General features: G+C 41.8%; 2 protein-coding genes across 2 annotated transcripts in view; one reads left to right on the top strand and one right to left on the bottom strand.

Annotated features, from left to right (window-relative positions):
- LOC132143875 (catenin alpha-2-like) overlaps positions 1–18,827 on the top strand; it is a 491,992-nt gene that overhangs the window by 334,392 nt on the left and 138,773 nt on the right. The window lies entirely within an intron of this gene.
- LOC132143874 (leucine-rich repeat transmembrane neuronal protein 1-like) lies at positions 12,939–17,525 on the bottom strand. Its single transcript, XM_059554470.1, has one exon. It carries the CDS (start codon positions 16,451–16,453, stop codon positions 14,879–14,881), a length of 1,575 nt encoding a protein of 524 aa, XP_059410453.1. The 5' UTR covers positions 16,454–17,525; the 3' UTR covers positions 12,939–14,878.

Below are 18,827 nucleotides of genomic sequence, written 5' to 3'. Positions count from 1 at the left end.
CGGCAATGGTGGCCACGGAGAGGCATCTGTGGTTGAACCTGGCTGGCATCGGGGAGAAAGAGAAGGCCTTTCTCCTTGATGCACCGGTTTCGCCCTCTGAACTTTTTGGCACCTCCGTGGAGACGGTGGTTGGAAAGTTCAGGGAGGCGAAGGCGCGCTCAGCGGCGTTTAAGACCTGTATACCGCTGAGATCCGGATCCGAGCCCAGAAAGGCGGGAGAGCCTGGCCCTTCACGACCTGAGGGCCGTAGACAGGGCCAGAGAGCTAGTGTCGCCTCTCGTGCACCCCCTCCATGTAGGAGCAGGTCACAGAGGAGGCGTGACTCCCGCAGGAAAAAGAAGGATCTGAGGGAGGTGATCCAGTACAAACGATCACAGCGTTAGTGATGGATCATCTCCTGGAGGGCTGTTACTATCCTAGCCCTCTCCTCTTTTTCCCGACTCCCCAGGCGTTTCTTACACCAGGCCTGGGGCTGGGTCTAGGATGAGAACAAGGTTCTGATGGCCCGCCTCGGCTTGGTTGGTGAGTGCGCCTCTTTCAGGCATGTAAAGTGATGGCCCCCAGGTTCATAGAGAACTCTCTGGCGAGTCTTCACTCTGCACGCCGCAGGTGAACTGGTTGGTTTTTAATATAATTTCTGTGTGTATACTAACACTGATTTGTATTTCTCTACAGACCTTGTTCCCTGTATAGACCTAGGGAGTCATTCTTAGAGGAGCAATGAGGTAAGGTATTGGAACTTCAGGGCCCTGAAGCCCCCCCCCCAGCTTGTGGCTAGAACGATTTAGGGAGAAGCTCAAAAAAAGATTTGACTCCCGTGTGAGTAGGTGATGGCCTTCCTGTCATGACATTTTTATGCGTGGTGGGCCACCACTCATTTCTATGTTAGCCTCAGGGCTTTAAGCCGCCTAGGGGTAGAGTAGTTGGTCTTCCTAAAAAAAAAAAAAAACTTTTTTACTTTAGGTTTAGACTGACGCTGGCGCTTCAGATAGATCTTATGTCCTACCTTTCGGTTTGTGACATTGGTATCCTGAGTACTTCGCTCCCCTGGCAGTAGGTTGAGTGTTTCACAGCCTCTCAATCAAGTAGGCTGTGGCTCCTCCGAGCCCTCAGGTAGATCTATGCTTGTAGGTCGGCCCTAACCCGCGCCGCCTCTGTAGCTGGCCTAGGCTATGTTTGGGATGTTGGAGGCGTTTTGCTAAGTATAGCTGCCGCATTTTATTATGTGTAGGCTTCCTCCCCGAGATTTCAGCCTCCTCCCTTAAATGGGAGTTGTTGGCCAAAGCCCGCCCCTTTCACTGCATTCAGGGGTGATAGAGTAATGCAGGGTGGTAGTTGAGGTATGATCCTTCAGGCGGGTCAGGCTGTCTTTCGCTCTGCGATGTGATAGTTTGCCAGACCCTGCCGAACAGAGCTACTTGTTTTTAGGCCTAGAGCTGGCTCCACTCAGCCCGTTGAGCTGAACCGCTCGGACGATGGGTGAAAGTTGGTTGGCTTGCAAGCAAGCTCCGCTCCCCCAGGCTGGGCACAGGACAAATCCCTGTCACCCTTTGGAGCCACTTGCAGGCCCGCTCCCTGTCTAACATTTCAGGGGCATATGGTGTTACTCCCCCACTAACGCAGGGTAGTTTTGAGTAATCCATTCTCAGCTCTGTATTATCTACCTCACACCATGATGGCTCCGGTTGAGCAGGGAGTTCTAACTACATTTCATTCCGGTATTTGAACTCCGCTCCCTTGAAGCCAGAGCATTGCCATGAGCTGATGCCCTTGCATTTAGTAGGTAGGCCCTTAAAATGGGGCCTCCACTAGGCAGAGTGGCGTATGTTGTACTCCCCTGCTATGAGGGTATTGCTTTTTGCTGAGTACACTGCCTTTGGCAATGTGATTAGGTACCAGGATGCTGTAAGCGCTGTAGTAACAGTTTTTCTGCCTTGAAGGCTGCACAGTTAGGTAGTAGGCCCCAGCAGGCCTCCTTGACTGGGTAACCCCTAAGATAGGGCTCCTAGGCCAGCTCACCTTTGGTGGTTGGCCCTGGTAGTTTGGGCAGAAGACTCACTACCGAGTAGTAGGTCTTAACAGGCCTCCTCGGAGGTGGGTCACAACATTGTGGAGCATACACTAGGTCAAAACTTTAGGAAAGTTTTTTTTATTAGTATGGTTCCAGCAGTGTTCATTAAAGTAGCAGAAAGACTCGCTATCAGCTAGTAGGCTCGACCGGGCCTCCCTGTTAGGCGAGTCCCCAGCAGCAGTACACATCCAGCTGATTAGACCGTTTCAGGAAGTAGGCCTCTTCAGGCCTCCCTGAAGATGGGCTCCCACATTTTTTGTGGAGATCAGGTAGTAGGCTTTACTAGGCCTCCCTGAGGGCTGAATCCCTCATACTGTGGTACTAAGTGGCCCTGAGGTTGAACTATCAGGTAGTAGGCCTCATAAGGCCTCCCTGAAGGCAAAGCCCCATAGACAGTCAACTGGACTGCCAGTCTGGCCCACTGTCAGCTGTGGTTTTCAGGTAGTAGGCCTCTCCAGGCCTCCCTGAAAGTAAGCTCCTTCATGTCATGGTTCTCTGGTAGTAGGCCTCACCAGGCCTCCCTGAAGTTGAGTTCCAACATACTTTGAGTTTCCACTTAATGTGGGTTTTCTGGTAATGGGTAGTAGGCCTCTCTAGGCCTCTCTGTAAGCGAACTCCTATGTACTGTGGTAGGCTTCACTAGGCCTCCCTTAAGTTGAGCTCCCAGGTTTTGTGGTTGTCATGTAGTAGGCCTCTCCAGGCCTCTCTGTAAGTGAACCCCCATGCGCTGTGGTTATCAGGTAGTAGGCTTCACTAGGCCTCCCTGAAGTTGAGCTCCCACATACTGTGGTTATCATGTAGTAGGCCTCTCCAGGCCTCCTTGGAAGGTTAGCTCCCACTTACTGTGTGTTCCACTGAGCATGGTTTTTCAGGTAGTAGGCCTCTCCAGGCCTCTCTGAAAGTGAGCTCTCACGTTTTATGGTTATCAGATAGTAGGCTGCACCAGGCCTCTCTGATGGTGAGCTCCCACATACTGTGGTTGTCAGGTAGTAGGCCTCTCCAGGTCTCCCTGAGTAGTTTCACAGTGGTGCTGGGTTTTGTAAGCTAGTGGCCGCTTACTTTCAGTTTAGCAGACCTTATCAGGCAGCTACCAAAGGTGAGCTTGCGCCCTGGCTCGACTCAAGTTTTTATTCTCTGCTACGGGTTCCCTCCTGGAACCTCTTTATCTTGCTACAGCCTGGTTGCCTACCAGGTAGATCTAATGCTCCCCTCACTGAGGGTCAGTATGAGTATGTGGTCTCCTGAGTCTGATCAGTCGGTCGTAGGCCTCTCATGAGGCCTCCCAGTTAGATCAGTCCTTAGGCCCTCACAGGCCTCCTTAGTGTTTTGAAACACAAACACTGGGTTGATCCGTGGATCGAGTAGAGAAACTCCCCTCGCTGGCAAGGGTTGTAATGCACTATGCTGAGTCATACTCTCCAGGATATCCCGTCTCTGAGATCCGGTCCGAGTGGTTCACTGCCTGCTTTGCAGTCCCTCGGGTTGGATGCCTTCCTAAAGGCAAGTGTCCAGAGGCTCTGTCTTCGGACAGACAGGAAGTGGCCAGACTATAGTGTCTTGTATGGTGACACCAGGTCAGGCCTGCCTGGTGGCATTTCAGGTGGCACGTTCCCCTGAATAGTGACTGGCTGGGGTTCCCTCAGGTTCCCTAGCCACATTCCTTAGAAGGGACCCCTTCTAAGAAGTTGAAGTGTGGTCCTAGGCCCTTGAGCAGGCCCAGGTAGACCTTTCACTAAAACTATGTTTATGGAGGTTTTTCTGTGGTATCATATAGCTTGGGCTATGACCGTAGGGAGTGCTGTCACTGACAGCCCAGTGTGACCTGAGGGTGAGTGGTTCTAGCGTTTCATTTGAATTTGCTAGTTCTGTCAGTTGTCACTGCCGCTTGGCAAGGCACTCCCCTTAGCATGGTGGCGTTGGTATATCGTTCCCCAAAGCGTCATTCTGACGTAGTGTAGAGTTCCCTTTCGAAAGGGAACGTCTCAGGTTACGACTGTAACCTATGTTCCCTGAGAACAGGGAACGAGACACTACGTCTTCCTGCCATGCCTCGGGGCCTGCCTGCAACAGTCCCTTCAGACGATAGGATGTTTGTCATGTTTGCAAGGCTCCCTTTTATACTTGCAGGTCGCACGTTAATCATTCACGTTAATGATTCACGGGCTGTCGCCGGTCATTATGATTGCCGTGATTTGATAGTGATTTCAGACACCTGTCACGCCTGAGGCGTTCCCCAAAGCGTCATTCTGACGTAGTGTCTCGTTCCCTGTTCTCAGGGAACATAGGTTACAGTCGTAACCTGAGACGTTTATAATTATCTAGTTTTGAGTTAATTGTTTATGGTAAAACAGATAATGAGTTGTACATTAATATTTTTAGCAGAAAGCATGATCAGATTATCCAAAAAACACAAGGGGAGAGTGAGATGTGTGGAACTTTGTGAATGACATGCGGTCCAATTCCATGAAAATCATTGAAGCCTTCTGCAGGATTTGTATGTGTGTGACGCACAGCAGAGTGGCTCATCCAATCAGATTTCACATATGGAACCATGCATTTGATAAATATGTTTTTATTCTGATGCATCACGATCAGTGTCAAGTCCCCTTTCATTTTCCGTCACACACAGAAACATGCATGTCAAACTATGCGTATGTTTACATTCAGTCGTTTTCCTGGACTCCTGCCTTGGATCACATAATGGCTTGGCGGAGCAGCGAGCCAGTTTAACGTTATTATAGCAGACTGACTCGCATAAGCTGACACTGACTGATCATGTTGCACATAGTGTGGTCTCGCCCAATTCATCTGTTTTAAAACAAACCCCCCTTCAATTTATCTGCCGCCTCTGAGCCTGGACAGCATGCTTATTCACTGATAAAGTGAGCTAAGCTAAGAGTTTCCCCATTCATTAGCATTAGTTATTCCCCCTGGTCCGAAACCTGTTCAGTATTTACACTAGAGAGGATAAATGGAGTTTTACTGCAAGGGATGTTGGCTACACTACAGACCGAATGCCAAACGCATCCCACTGTCACACCAACCACGCATCTGGAGCCGTCGCCTCCAGCATTGTCTCCACTGAAATAACCCTTAGAATGGGATGCCGAGGTGGATAGACAATCTCAGTGGGGTAAATATTCATTTGGGTAGTTGAGCCGGTAGTTTGGGACGCAGGGAATGGAAGTGAAAAAAAAATCTTCCGAGCTGCCATTATTTAGAGTGCGGATGGGACCGCTCTTTGCCTGAGTCTGCATTCATAAATCTCCTCTTGGCTCCATGAATGTAATCAGGTGCTTTGCAGAGGACACACACTGGCAAAACACACTCCATCTCTCTTGTCAACAGCCGAGGCAACTATATGGAGGGGTGTGATGGCAAAACTTTTGGAATCAAAAAAGGAGAGAGATGCATAAAGCAGAAGCCTTTAGTTATCTTCCTACTCAGCCATTTTGAAATGCAGCAAAGCAATGTTTTGCCATGCCATGTTTTGCAAACGGGAGAAGACAGAGTTCAGAGAGTGGGCACCGAGAACAATGCTGTTTTTGCCGTATGGGTACCGTGTGTTAATCTTTTGAACACAAACAAATGTACGCATAGACACTTGCTTTAAGGATTGTCAAGGGCCTGAGTATAACTTAACATCTGCCTAAACTACAGCACCACGGTCTTTGACACCACTTTATTCTGTTTCATCTTTACTCGCTGCACACAGTTTTATCTCTTTATTTATTTTTATCTCTCTCTGTCTTTCTTTCTCACTCTCGTTCTTTCACTGGTATGCAACCTGATGAAAAATGTGTTTGAAGGATTGTCTCTTTTGGCAGATTTTGTAAATGTCTTAAACATCTATTTTATATAACACATTAGCATTTGCAATAAACAAAATGAGCAAGTGAAATGCATTGATTAGCGTTTGTGCATTTGTGTGTGTGTACACAATGAAGTATAAGATTCTGACCATCTTTGTTTCTTTCTTTTATTCCCTCCTGTGCTTCCACCTCTACCTGCTGGTCTCTATCTGCATGTGTTTCCAAACTCTTCTTTAACAGGTAAGTCCTTTATCTTTAAAATATCCCATCATGCTTTATGTGGCTTATTCCTGCTTTAAAACACACCGTGTTATAGATTCATGAATACTGAGAAACACTAGGAATATTTCAATTCAATTTAAACAGTTTTTGGCAAACAGTCCAGGGGAGTAGATTACACAGGGGATGCGGGGATCTGCACTTTTTCGGTCAAGTGTGTTCGCATAGAGGTTTTCAAGAGCTCTAATAAATCTAGATTTAAACTCAAAGAGACAGGACAGTCTGTGCATGAACTGATATTTTATTCGGACCCAGAATAAAGCGTGATGAACATCGCGGAGCACTAAACACTCATGCAATGTGTGTTTCATTCATACTCGAAGTATATATCGACTATATATATATATATATATATATATATATATATATATATATATATATATATATATATATATATATATATATATATATAAATTACATTATATATAAGTATATTTAATATATAAAACAACATATTTGTCTTAAAAATTAACATGCATGTGTGTGTATTCATATACACATAATAAATATACACAGTACACACACGCTATGTAAACAAAAACCTCCATTTTAGGAGATCAAACACGATTAATTGTTTAACAGCACTAATTTTAAGTAACTACAAGTCTAGTTTAAGTTTTCTAATCAAAGTGTCTCTATAGTTGTTTGTTACTTTCATGTTCTGTGTTTGTTTTGTAGTTTTATAGAGTCAGTCCCAAACTGAATAGATCAACCATTTAATGAGTTGATCATCTATCATGAAAGAATGAGAAGATGCAGGGTGTTTGACTTTGTTCATGGTGTAAGTGATCTAATCACAGCCCATGATAAATGTAATCTTTTTCTCTCTTTATGTGGCTATCCATCTGCGCTAACACTAACTACATAAGTGACACTTTTTTTACTTGAAATACACTGCTTAATTTAAGTGGGTTTTATGGCTGTCTTTGCGGGAAACATATTACCATGCCATAATGCATGCAGAATTCATGTTGAATATTTAAAAGTTCCATGCATAACACATAAGGAGACTTTGAGTTTCCTCATTGCTGGTTCAGTGACAGAAACTGGTGTGTATCTCATATACACTCTGTGCCAAAGCCTAGTGAACATTTCTTACGGAGGCAACATTTGTAGTTGCGCTCTTGACGAGAAGAAAAACGTGTCCAAAAAATAGGCGGTTTAATTATGCTGCCACATAAGATATCTTCTTTTGGAAGATTCAAAGGAAACATTATATATTTCTGTCACAGAAAATCCCAGCATGCATTGTGCCAAGCTCAGTAAAAGATAAATCTAAGAAGGAAAATGATGCAAAAAAATAAAATAATTAAATAAATAAATAATTCTCTGTTAATACTTAATTACACTTTAATTTACCAAATAAGCCAGTTGAAAGTTATTGAGATATTTTTGTTTTTACATTAGGTTGAGCATTAAATGCTGTTTAAAATACTCCGAGTTAAGTTTATCATCAGCTATTGAAACCCACTTATTTATCCACCAATCAACTGGTTATACAGGCTTCTTTTTTCTGCAGCCTTCATTGTCCTTCTCAACACAATCAAGATCCCTTATGCTTCCCTCCTAATCCCATTTTTTGCACAGCATCTTTGATATCCCGTGGGGCAGAGGAATTACTGCGGAAATTACTGCTCTGCAAGATTCCTTTTTCATCCTGTCAGAGCAGAGAGTGTTCAGCTGTTCAAATACAGATATCAGGTGCTTTTGTTTTTGTCACTTTGAATCTTATAACCCACTTTCGCACTTTGAGATACTAAAGAGAGATGTAATTGGCACATTACTGATAAATCAGCAATAAAGAACCTCAAATATAGCAATTAGCAGTTCAGCGACAGCTTTATTGTCAGTCACATATCACCAGTATTGATATCAACTGCCTCATGTTCCCAGAGTAATAATTAGATTTGATATGTGCTTACTTCATGGGAAGCAAAGTTTTTCATTGTTGTTGTTGTTGTTTTTTCCAGATCTGTGAAAACTTGACAAATTGTTTTAATTTTACAAATGTTTATCTATATCTACTATTGGCATAAAAAAAGGTTTAATTAGAAATTGGTTTATGAGAAGAAAAAAGATTTTTACCTACAACGATAAAAATGCAATGAACTTAAATGTCCTTTGGGCTAGTATGTACCCTGTAAGTATGAGACTCTTTTGTGAAATTGTAAGACTCTACCTCAAAAAGTATAGCGAGATTATGTTCTGAATATTGTAAATTGAACTTCTAGTTGCTAGGTAACCATACATTAGTTCCATCTCATAATTAAACAAAATGCAAATTAGTGTGCTGCATGGATGATGCATTTTTGTAGGCCAAAACCCAGAAATGAGTTGGCATTTTAGTTAGTTCTGAGTTACGGTACATTGTCCTGAAGGCAGTGGGTTTTTGAATATGTTTTTTTAGTTAAACACCTACCACAAGCCTAGATATTTTCACATTTTATTATATGCCATAAAATACATCAGTAATACCCCAGTAGCTAACAAGTGACTAAATGGGACTAAAGAGGTTTTCAGGGACATTAAAGATCATCATGCCAAACTCATCAAAAATGCATACTCATCAAAGTCATCAAAGATTCAGAACGTAGTGTTCATTTCTGAAGATTATCTTGATGAACAAAATGTATAAGAATAGAAAACTTTTGGTGGTCACAGAATTTAGTTTCCGCAAGGTATGCTAAAGCTAATGGGGAAAAAAAGGGATATAAGGTTCCCTTTTGTTAAGGGAATCAGGGTGATGCTCGCTTCTGGGTTGGCCTACAAAAATAAACGCCATCATTGCAACACTCAGTTTGTTTTTAAAGGAAACATAAGGTTAAGCATAATAGAAACATCTTTAGTTTGGAGTTTAGAGTTGTCGCTTTAAGAATACAGAGAGGAAGAGAGAAATAGAGCGACTGAGACAAATGTTATTGATCCTCTTTATTGTGTCTCTCTCTAGCTTTACTCACAGTATAGACACAGATCGCAATGTATTAATATGTCCTGATCTCTACAGTGCTCGAAAATCCTCTTGTGCTCTCTCTCTCTCACACACAAATGGCAATCATCAAAAGTGCTCTCAGGTAGCTCTGTCTCTCAAGGGTTTCTGGGAAAAGTCACTCTCAGGGTCAGCAAATAAGTACCACTGTTTTCTCACGTTTCATATATTCTGCATAAATGGAGAACAGCGAGCTGTGTGCTGGGTGCAACCCATGATATATTCCGCTAACTTGCAGAAAATAACAATCGGCATTGTTTCCACCCTGCGACTGAATGGTCAGTTCAGCGCCACAAATGCGAGAGCAGATGTTGCTGAACGTTAGCCCATTACCATTCATCCATTTGCTATCTGACTTTATGTGGTGTCTAAAGCCATATTATTCATTAATGTAATGCCCAAGCTGTTTACATTGGGTATGACTTAAATTGCAACAGTAGCGGCCTTTTTTATTCAATTATGTGTTGTATTATAAAGTGTTGATGACCTCTTCCCACTCACTTTAGTGTCTCTTCATCTGTTAATAAAGATGTGGGTGTATGTATCCATTTAAATCCATGCAAATTAGTCTTATCTGATACTACGTACATTTATTATATATGGCTATTTGAATGATTTAGTTACATTTTGAAAATGTCACAATGTGCCTGCGGCGATACTTAATGTGATGCAGATTCACATATAAGAATGATGATGATGATGATGATTTTGATAATTATAATGATGAGTTGGAGAATGATAAATCTGTCTTGTTCAGTTTACTCACGTTCTTATAAAAGCAGGGTCATTATTATAACTGTATATTGCAAATATTAAGCATGTTATTGACTTGAATGCGTTTATGAGCTGACGAGGGAAACAACAGTCAATTTTTAAGTCAGATTCTTAATGCTTTCTTCCAGAGTCCTGGTCATTCCTATGCGTTTTGGCAGGGTATCTGTTTATGTGTGGGTGTTTTATTATGCAAGACCAGAGGCAGGGAATGGCACACAGGGGCATTCAATCAACACTGAGAGACAGCAAGCAAGGTTAATTAATTTGTTAAGCATCTGGTGCTCTATCAAGAGACTCTGATGAAATATCTGGATTTTATGTATGCTGGGATACTGTGACACTTAATCTAGTTTTCCCATATCACCAACCTTCTACGAATTTACACAAGCCATTCCTTATTTCTTATGCATTGCAATCTGTTTGTGTGATATTTGAAGAAACTAGGAAACGTGGTCTGGGTTGTTAGGCAGCCTACTAAGTTTGCTTGATATTAATACTCAGAACTCAGAACTTAAGGTCCCCTTCTTCGCGATCCCATGTTTTAAACTTTAGTTAGTGTGTAATGTTGTTGTTAGAGTATCAATTATATCTGTAAAATTCCAAAGCTCAAAGTTCAATGCCAAGCAAGATATTTTATTTAACAGAATTTGCCTTCAAAAAACGACCCGTTTGGACTACAGCCCTCTAGTTCCTGCAGTAATGACGTCACCAAAACAGTTTTTTGACTAACCTCCGCCCACATGAATTCACAAAAAGGGGGTGTGGTCTTGTTGCGCTCCGACAGAGAAGGAGGAAGAGCTGCGTTTGTGTTTGCCATGTCGTTGAAACAGTTATTTTCATCTCGGATTCAAATCATCTTTGTTTGGCCTTACCAGGGACGCTGTACTTGGAGATTAATGGTTACAATTTATGTTTAACTCGGTTCCCGAAAATTATAATCCACATGTAAAACTATGTGCAGCACATTTTGCTGAGGACAACTTCCTCAATCTCAATCAGTTTAATGCCGGATTCGCAAAAAGGATTCGCCGGATTCGCTTTAATTTATTTGAAGTGTATGTTTCTTTTTTTTTTCTTAGATGTTTCTTCTGAAGTTCAATAGAAGAAATGAAAAGTGACACAAATGAAACAATTGTTGACATACACATAGAATATAGAGATATCGGATTCATGTGGATCGTTTAATCTAGATCATTTGCTCTCTGAGTGTTTTGTTGAGAAATCATTTGAGTTTATGAAATAGCTGTTTTTTATATTTTTATTGGAGACTTTAAACTAAGTTAGTTTATTTTAAATGTTTATTTGATTTAACTTCTTGTACTTAAATAGCTAAAACTACAATAAAAAAATGGCATTATGTAGAAAAAAAGACAAATGCTAGCAGCCAAATTACTAAAACTGTAAAATTTAAATTGAAGAGAAATTATAAACATGCAAAATTAGTCAAAATATTTATAAAAACTATAATAGTATGACACTTGCACAAAAATAACACTCACATAAGCATAGTTTGAGATGTTGGTCTCTCCTGAAGTTATATAGTCAAACAGGGCTATTTTGTTTTTGTCTTGTAACGTTGAAGACAGACCGTTTGATTTGCAGTCAGACTGTCTGAGATTAATCCGATGATTTGCATCGATTGAGAATTTGGTTTTAATTCTGTAGCTATTTGTAGAGTCTTCTCATCTTGCATTGTTTACCAGTGTTGACCCTCCTGCTGCAACCCTCAAGTACTCACTTGAGATCTTCATGTTCAGATACTACTTGCATGTTGCATGCACACATATACACACATTAGCTTTTGAACTATATTGGCCTATAGGTCAAAAGCTAATGTATTGCCCCCTACCACTTGGTACAACTGCTTTCCCAAAGACCCAAGGGCTTGCCCCGCTTGAATTCATGTCTTAGTGATCGACCATTGCTGTCTTTCTCTCTCTCTCCACCCCTCTCTGATAGTGCTGGGCATATAGCCAAGCGTTCCCCACACTAATTAGCCAAAATATCAATAAAAGATTGTTGCATAAATAAACCATATTCCCCCACCCCCACCATCTCCTATTTTTCTCTCTGTCAACACTAACACAAGATTATTTATTTATTTATTTTCGTCTGGAAAAAGTAACAAGCAAGAAAGTCTGTAATTGGCTAAAAGCTAGCTGTATCGATCTACCGCAAGCCTCATCAATAACAGTATTAATTATTAGAGTTAATTGTCAGAGAAGTAACTCTAGTTAGAGTTTGAGGGCAGAGGGGTTTGTAAGAAGCTTCAGATAAAACAAAACCTCCCGCCACTTCAAATATTCATTTGCTCCTTGTGAAGAAAAATAGAAAATAATAATAATTAAGGGAAAAGGGAATTCAGAACAACTCCCAGCAGTGCCGAGATGAAATGACAAACATGCAATATTGATACAAAATAAGCTAGAAAGTCTAAAAATAGGCCGCAGAAGCGCTTTGTTTGGAGGATGGCTTAGATTCGTTCAGAGTTGGAAACGAGAAGGGTGAATGTAATCAAACAACTCGCTCTACAGCTCCATTGTTTCCCCTGTTGCCGGTTGCCTCGTCGCTGGTACGGTTAACAGCTATTGTTAGTGAAAGATTTGTATTTGTTTTCCTCAATCCAACCACCTGTTTTGAGAAGGGGGTTGTGAATAGCTACAATTTATTTTTTTTCCGGCTGTGCGGGGAACAATGCTGTCATCATTGTGTTAATGCTATGAACCTGCCACTCAGTCAAATAGAGTTTTTTTTTTAATGCTCTCCAGAGGATTCATTAAAAAACCAACTACACATCGGAGTGTACATATTTACGGCTTTGCTTCAAAATATGTCATGAACAGTATAATTCATTCATGAAAAGGGGATAGAAAAGATTGTAGTCCAAGGAGTGTCAGACCAGATGTTCTGAATAATGCATTAACATCTTCACCTGACAGAAAACAAATAAAGTATACAAATAAAAAATAAAATACAGCATGACTAGATTAATCAGAAAAGGGCAAAGCGTGTCACATTGCGGATCATTTACAACAGTAGGAATACATTTTATTGGTTTAGCTTGGCTTAGCTTCATATACGCATCAAATACAGTGCTGAAAATAGAACAGTTTCATATCAAGTATTAAAGGATTCAAAGGGGGCGGGACTGTGGAATTCATAATAAAACTGTTTGATTTGTTTGTAAAAAATATTTGTTTAGCCTTACATTGTCCCTTTAAGGCATATCCCAGTCATACATGACAAATTAATACTTCACACATGCAGCTGGTCAGAACAAACTCAATTCCACCTTTTTGGAGATGACAAAAAAAAAAAAAAACACCCACTTAAATAGTTAAAATTTTAATGCATACACATACAGTACATCCTCTCTTGCTCTCTCTCTCATACACACACACACACACACACCATCTTCACAGTGGCATGTCCCCTATGCGTACCAAAAAAAAAAAAAACATCATTATAACAGCCAAGTGAGTGAGATGACAACAAAGTAGATGTAAAGTGAAATCTCCCTTTTTATAATCATCCTGCTTTTGTTGTTTAGTCCAGATACTTTACGCTGTGTTAGTAATCCTGAGCTGAGCTAAGAGACTGCACATAGATAAGCAACAGGCGTATACACATACGAACACACGCAAAGCCTGGGCAAGAGAAATTCAAGGGCTTGTTGCTGCTGCGGTATCTCGTCATCCTCTACTGCTGGTATGAACACTAGGGAGCAGCCTGTACCTTCTCTCAGAGGTCCTGTGCTTTCACCAGTGCAATAGCCACTGATGCGGACTGCACACAATCTAACAATCCGACAGGATGATCTCTCACAAAGTAACAACAGCTTACCACAGGATATCTTTTAAAGTAACGTCACATTTAAACAGAAAGCCACAATTAAATATACATCTAGAATTTGGCTAGCTTTTTTCGTGGGAAAAACAAAACTAAAAACCAAACATAATTGATAATTAATCACACCCATTTCAAGTACATTAAGATTTAAAGGCTGTGAAGTCTGTCGAAGCAGTGAAAGGAATGAAGGTCTTAGACACTCCTTGTCTTGTTTATTTGCACAGCACACAAATGTTTGACTTTATCATGTGAGATCCCATCAAATCGCATCAGCCTGTTTTGTTTTTTGCTAGTTTGCTTAATCTATTCAGGATAGGTACAAGAGGGGCAACTGCAAACAGCCATAGCAATCAAGCTTTGCACAGTGATTATATCTCAGGGAGAGACGAGGAGATCTGAATCTTAGACTGAGGCTTAACATTTCAAATGAAGTGAAGTGCTCCCAACAGCCCTGATTATTTACATCCTGCAATACTGCAGAGCTCTCTGAACATCTTTCCCCACGATCACAAAAAAAAAGTCAATCCTCCAACTCACCTGCAATAATGAGTACTGTGAATTGCAATTCATTTATTTAAACATTTGTGTTTTCCTCTGTTTTTTTTCTCTCCATAGATTACAAAAGAAATAGGATAACATCTTGCATTTTATCCCCACTCTTCCATTTTTGCTGTTAACATATTTTACATATAATCTTTTTTTAAGGGTTTCTTTGTTTTGTTGTTTTCATTTCCAATTTTGTCTGTTTGTGACCACAGTAAAAATTTTGTTCTGGATTTTGTTCTGGGTGTCTTTGATAGCTTTAGAAAGTCCTAGAATATCCTGAAGTAGAAAGACACATTAAAGCTCAAATATCCGAGCAGCCAGGACAGGTCAACATAGTTATTCCACATATTTTGCATCAAGTACACAGGTGTCAGAGTCAGATTCTCCCACAAGGCTTTGAGGCTGTTGAAACAAGCACTAAATCCCTGTTTTTAGTCCATTTGCACTTGAGAAATGTTAACTTCCTCCTGAGTGCAGCAAAATGAGTTGCCAAGTTAACATGTGTTCCATATCCATTCATACTTTGAAACCACTGACTTTTAAAAATGGCATGGGTGAATATCACACCTCACACTCTCGAGATGCCTGCTGCTGGCACGTGCAAGAGCCGAACTCGTTGATGATGACAAGTGCCCCCTCAATTTGGTTTTGTTTGTAGTCAACATAGTACTCGGATGCAGACGTAGTAGCCATCTGCTGCATGGTCTGCTTCTGCTTCTGCTTGCGACGCTGGCTGCTGAAGCACTGCCTCAACTGCCTGATGCCTGCTGGGAAACATTTCCAGGACACATAGAGCATGAGGACCATGATCAGGAAGGAGAAAATAAGGGCCATGGTGCCTGTCACCACCTTGTGAATCTGCATGGTGCTCTCCAGGTCATCAGCAGACGCAGTCACTGTCAAGGAGTTGGTCACCACTTCCCCGCCCTCCACATCCTGCAGGTCATAGGGGTTTTTCGTCGGGCCATCATATATGAAGCCTCTGGCACGGTTTCTGGTAGCTGTGAAGATCTGCGTTGTTGCTTCCATATTGTCCTCGCATAACTGGAAAGCATAGACGGCATCCAGAATGTCCTCACCCTGTGCGATGTCTGGGCTGGCACACAGCAGGCCACTGTCACGTTGTCCCTGGAAGTTGCTGAGCCAGGAAGCCAAGGCACAGACATTCCTGCTGCATTCCCATTCATTTCCCGAAAGAGTGATGCTGGTCAGGGATGTCCATGAGTCCATAATTCGCTGATCTATGTAAGTCAGTTTATTAGAGTCCAGCATAAGAGTGTTAAGTTTGGGGACACTCTCGAACACATGTGGCTCAATGTACTCAATCTCATTGTTGGAGAAGTCAATCTTCTCCAAATGGTCCCAGGTCCAGTCAAGGGTGCTGACCACAATGGTGGCCTTATTGTTTCGCATGTAGAGGGTCCGCAGGGATATGAGGCGGGGGAAATGGGCCAGATTGACTTTCACCAACTCGTTGTGCTCCAGATGCAGCTCAGTGAGCTTGAAGAGTCCGGCAAATGAATTACGTGCCAGGCTCTGCAGCTGGTTGTAACCCAGATCCAGGAATTGCATGCTCCTGCAATCCTGGAAAATCCGCACAGGGATGAATTTAAGGGCATTGTAGCGCAAATGTAAATTGGTAAGCTTCCTAAGGCCATGGAAAAGGTCTGGCTCCAAGGATTGAAGTCTGTTATAGGATAAATCCAGTATTCGTAGGTTGGGCAGAGGTCTGAAGGTCCCGTTGGGCAGGCTCTCTATCCGGTTGGTGCTCAGATCTAACTCTTTAACCCTTCGCAGCCTCTCGAAGGCATTCTCCTCCACAATCTCAATGTTGTTATGGTCCAAAAATAGCCAGGTAAGCTGCGACAGGCCCACAAAGTTCCCCTCCCGCAGCTCAGAGATGTTATTCTCGCGCAGGGACAAACCAATGGCGCTGCTCAGGTTTTGGGGGATGTCAGTCAGGTTGAACCCTTCACAATACAGCAGCTTGTTGTCGCATCGGCACGGCCTCGGACAGCTCCCTCCCACTAGTGGAACTATTTTCAGAACAATTCCAAGGGAGCACAGTATTAGCCCAGGGGGCTTCCTTAGCGGCCACTTTAGGTATAGACCAATTAGGAGGAAATCCATTAGCATGAATATCCTGCAGTGTCGTAGAGAAAAAGTCCATTGAATCTTTCAGATCTTGGTCATTTTGGGTTTTGTGATTTGTAACTCCCCAAGTCTTTTCAGGTGATGTGTATTTCTAGAAAATATGGATGGTGATTTGTTACTTAAAGAATCAAGAAATCCTGCCACATCGAAAGGAGAAGAACGATGGCAAATAAACGACAACTCGCTTTGCTCATGTTAGATAAGAGAAAGGAAAAGAGAGACGTAGGTACAAAAAAATTTCGCTCTTCGAGAATCAATCTCACATGAAAGGATGCCTACTCACCCCTTTCCAGAGGCTGACAACCTCTATTCAGTTGATCCCTTTGTGCCGACACTAATTATGTGCGAAACTAAAAAAGACCCCAGTGTGGTACAAATTCAGCCCCCCCACTCCTTTTCATCGGACACCAGATCCTGGCAGACTTACAATGTCTTAGTTCTCCTCATGTGAAAGAGCCAAAAAGAGAACGAATCCAAGTGGCATTCAGCAGGCTGGTAGGAAGTGCAAGTTTCCCGGGCTGCATGCATGAGCGCTGTCCTCTCTCCGTCGTTCCTCTGCATTGACTGCTGCGCCGATCTGTGGGAGAGACACGCACGAAGGAGGGAATAATCCTCTCCAAACTCTCACTCTCCCTTTTTTCCTCCCTTCTCGTCAAAGGCTCCTGATCTGTCGTCGCAAATCACCATCCATAACCTAAAGTGATCACTGACCTGCACAATGTACATTGAGTGAAGCTCGTTGACATTCTGTCAGTGCTCGTTTAGTTTCTTCACAATTACACACATGCAAAAGCTGTGTGATCAGCATCATACGGCTCTCTTTTTAAATTTTTCCTGTCCTTTTTAATTCTTTGTATAGCAGTGATATCCAAAGATCATTGATGATAGTATGTCTAGTAATACTCAAATCTTCAGCAATGTCATCTTTGTATGAAGCTCATTTCCTGTGAACTGCGGAGGCTGTAGATGCTGAGGCTGAAGGCAGGCGAGGTGTAGGGAGGAGAGAGATGCCCGATTCCTTGCAGCAGACTAGTGCTCTGACAGTGCATGCAGAAACACCTTCTGTTCACTGAGTGTCGTAAGCCACTCACAATTCAGCCCAGGCGCTCTCTCTCTCTCTCTCTCTCTCCCTCACACCCTCCACCTCCTCCTGCTGCTCTTCTGCTCACCCTTTTTTTCTTCAATGCTCTCTTTCTTTCCTTCTTGCTCCCTCTCTCTCTTCGGAGCCTGAGACAATTTGATAGTTAAGAGAGGCTGGGCTTAAACTATGATTTAAATGAAGCACACAATTGAAACATTAAAACAACCCCCCCCCCCTCGCTTTCTAAATGAATTGGAACATGCCATCTATCTGCCATCGTCTACTGTTTGTAGTATATGGTTTCCTTATTATTGCAGATTAATATTCTTCTAATGACTTAAGCAGTGTGTCAGTTCCCTGTGGTTTGATGTGTTGAAAGTCTTGCGTAGAGAAGGATAATTACATTTTTTGTAATGAATTATTATTATTATTATCTGTCTTTATAGGCAGATGGGCTGCTTACTCATTAGAAAGTGTTCAATCAATAATACAAATCTACATTTAAGAAAGCTGAATGTTTCTATATATATATATATATATATATATATATATATATATGTGTGTGTATATCATATTATATATTAAAGCTTTTTAGTTGTGTTTAAATATTGAATTAAATATTTAAATACTTAAATGAAATTTAATCCATCTATATAAAGTATTTTTATATTTAATTAAATTTTTTATATTCAATATTGAAATATTCAAATACTTATTTGAAATATATTAATAAAAAAAATAATATATATATATATATATATATATATATCAACAATCAACAACATTCAGCTTTCTTAAATCTAGATTTGTATTATTGATTGATTTTTGAGACTTGATAAAAAACATCATGCCATTATGTGAGTTCCAATGGCTAGTCACTCTTGCTAGCCGATGAGCTAACCTAAACCAATACTGATACAGTCTCTGAGCGAGATTAATGTGTTTTTTTGCCAGACTCCAATCGGACCATCAGAGTGCGTTCAAAATGGCATTGTAGTGTAAGCATTGCCTTTCCATACTGTTAGGTTGTTGAAAAATGAGCTTGTGCACGGTGCGTGCAGCGTGGTAATGGCATTGCACACCATATGTCATAGCGGTTAGCTGGTGGTACACATAAGCTCAGATATAGTTCACGGCTTGGCAACTCCCCTCTCCCTCCCCCTTATGCCCGATCCCCACCCTCACACGCCCTCATTGGCCTAGTCCTAAACCCGAATCACTACATTTCCATTGCATAATGCCGGCTGCCCGGGCTTGTTTATCACAGCCATTTCA

Source organism: Carassius carassius, chromosome 7 (assembly GCF_963082965.1).
Source record: "Carassius carassius chromosome 7, fCarCar2.1, whole genome shotgun sequence".
Lineage (NCBI taxonomy): Eukaryota > Metazoa > Chordata > Actinopteri > Cypriniformes > Cyprinidae > Carassius > Carassius carassius.
Note: the sequence above shows the minus strand (reverse complement) of the source record. Positions and strands in the feature narration are given on the sequence as shown.

Bases quoted from the DNA above. Each gene is read 5' to 3' on its own strand.
- LOC132143874 (XM_059554470.1), bottom strand. From the start codon at position 16,453: ATGCTAATGGATTTCCTCCTAATTGGTCTATACCTAAAGTGGCCGCTA.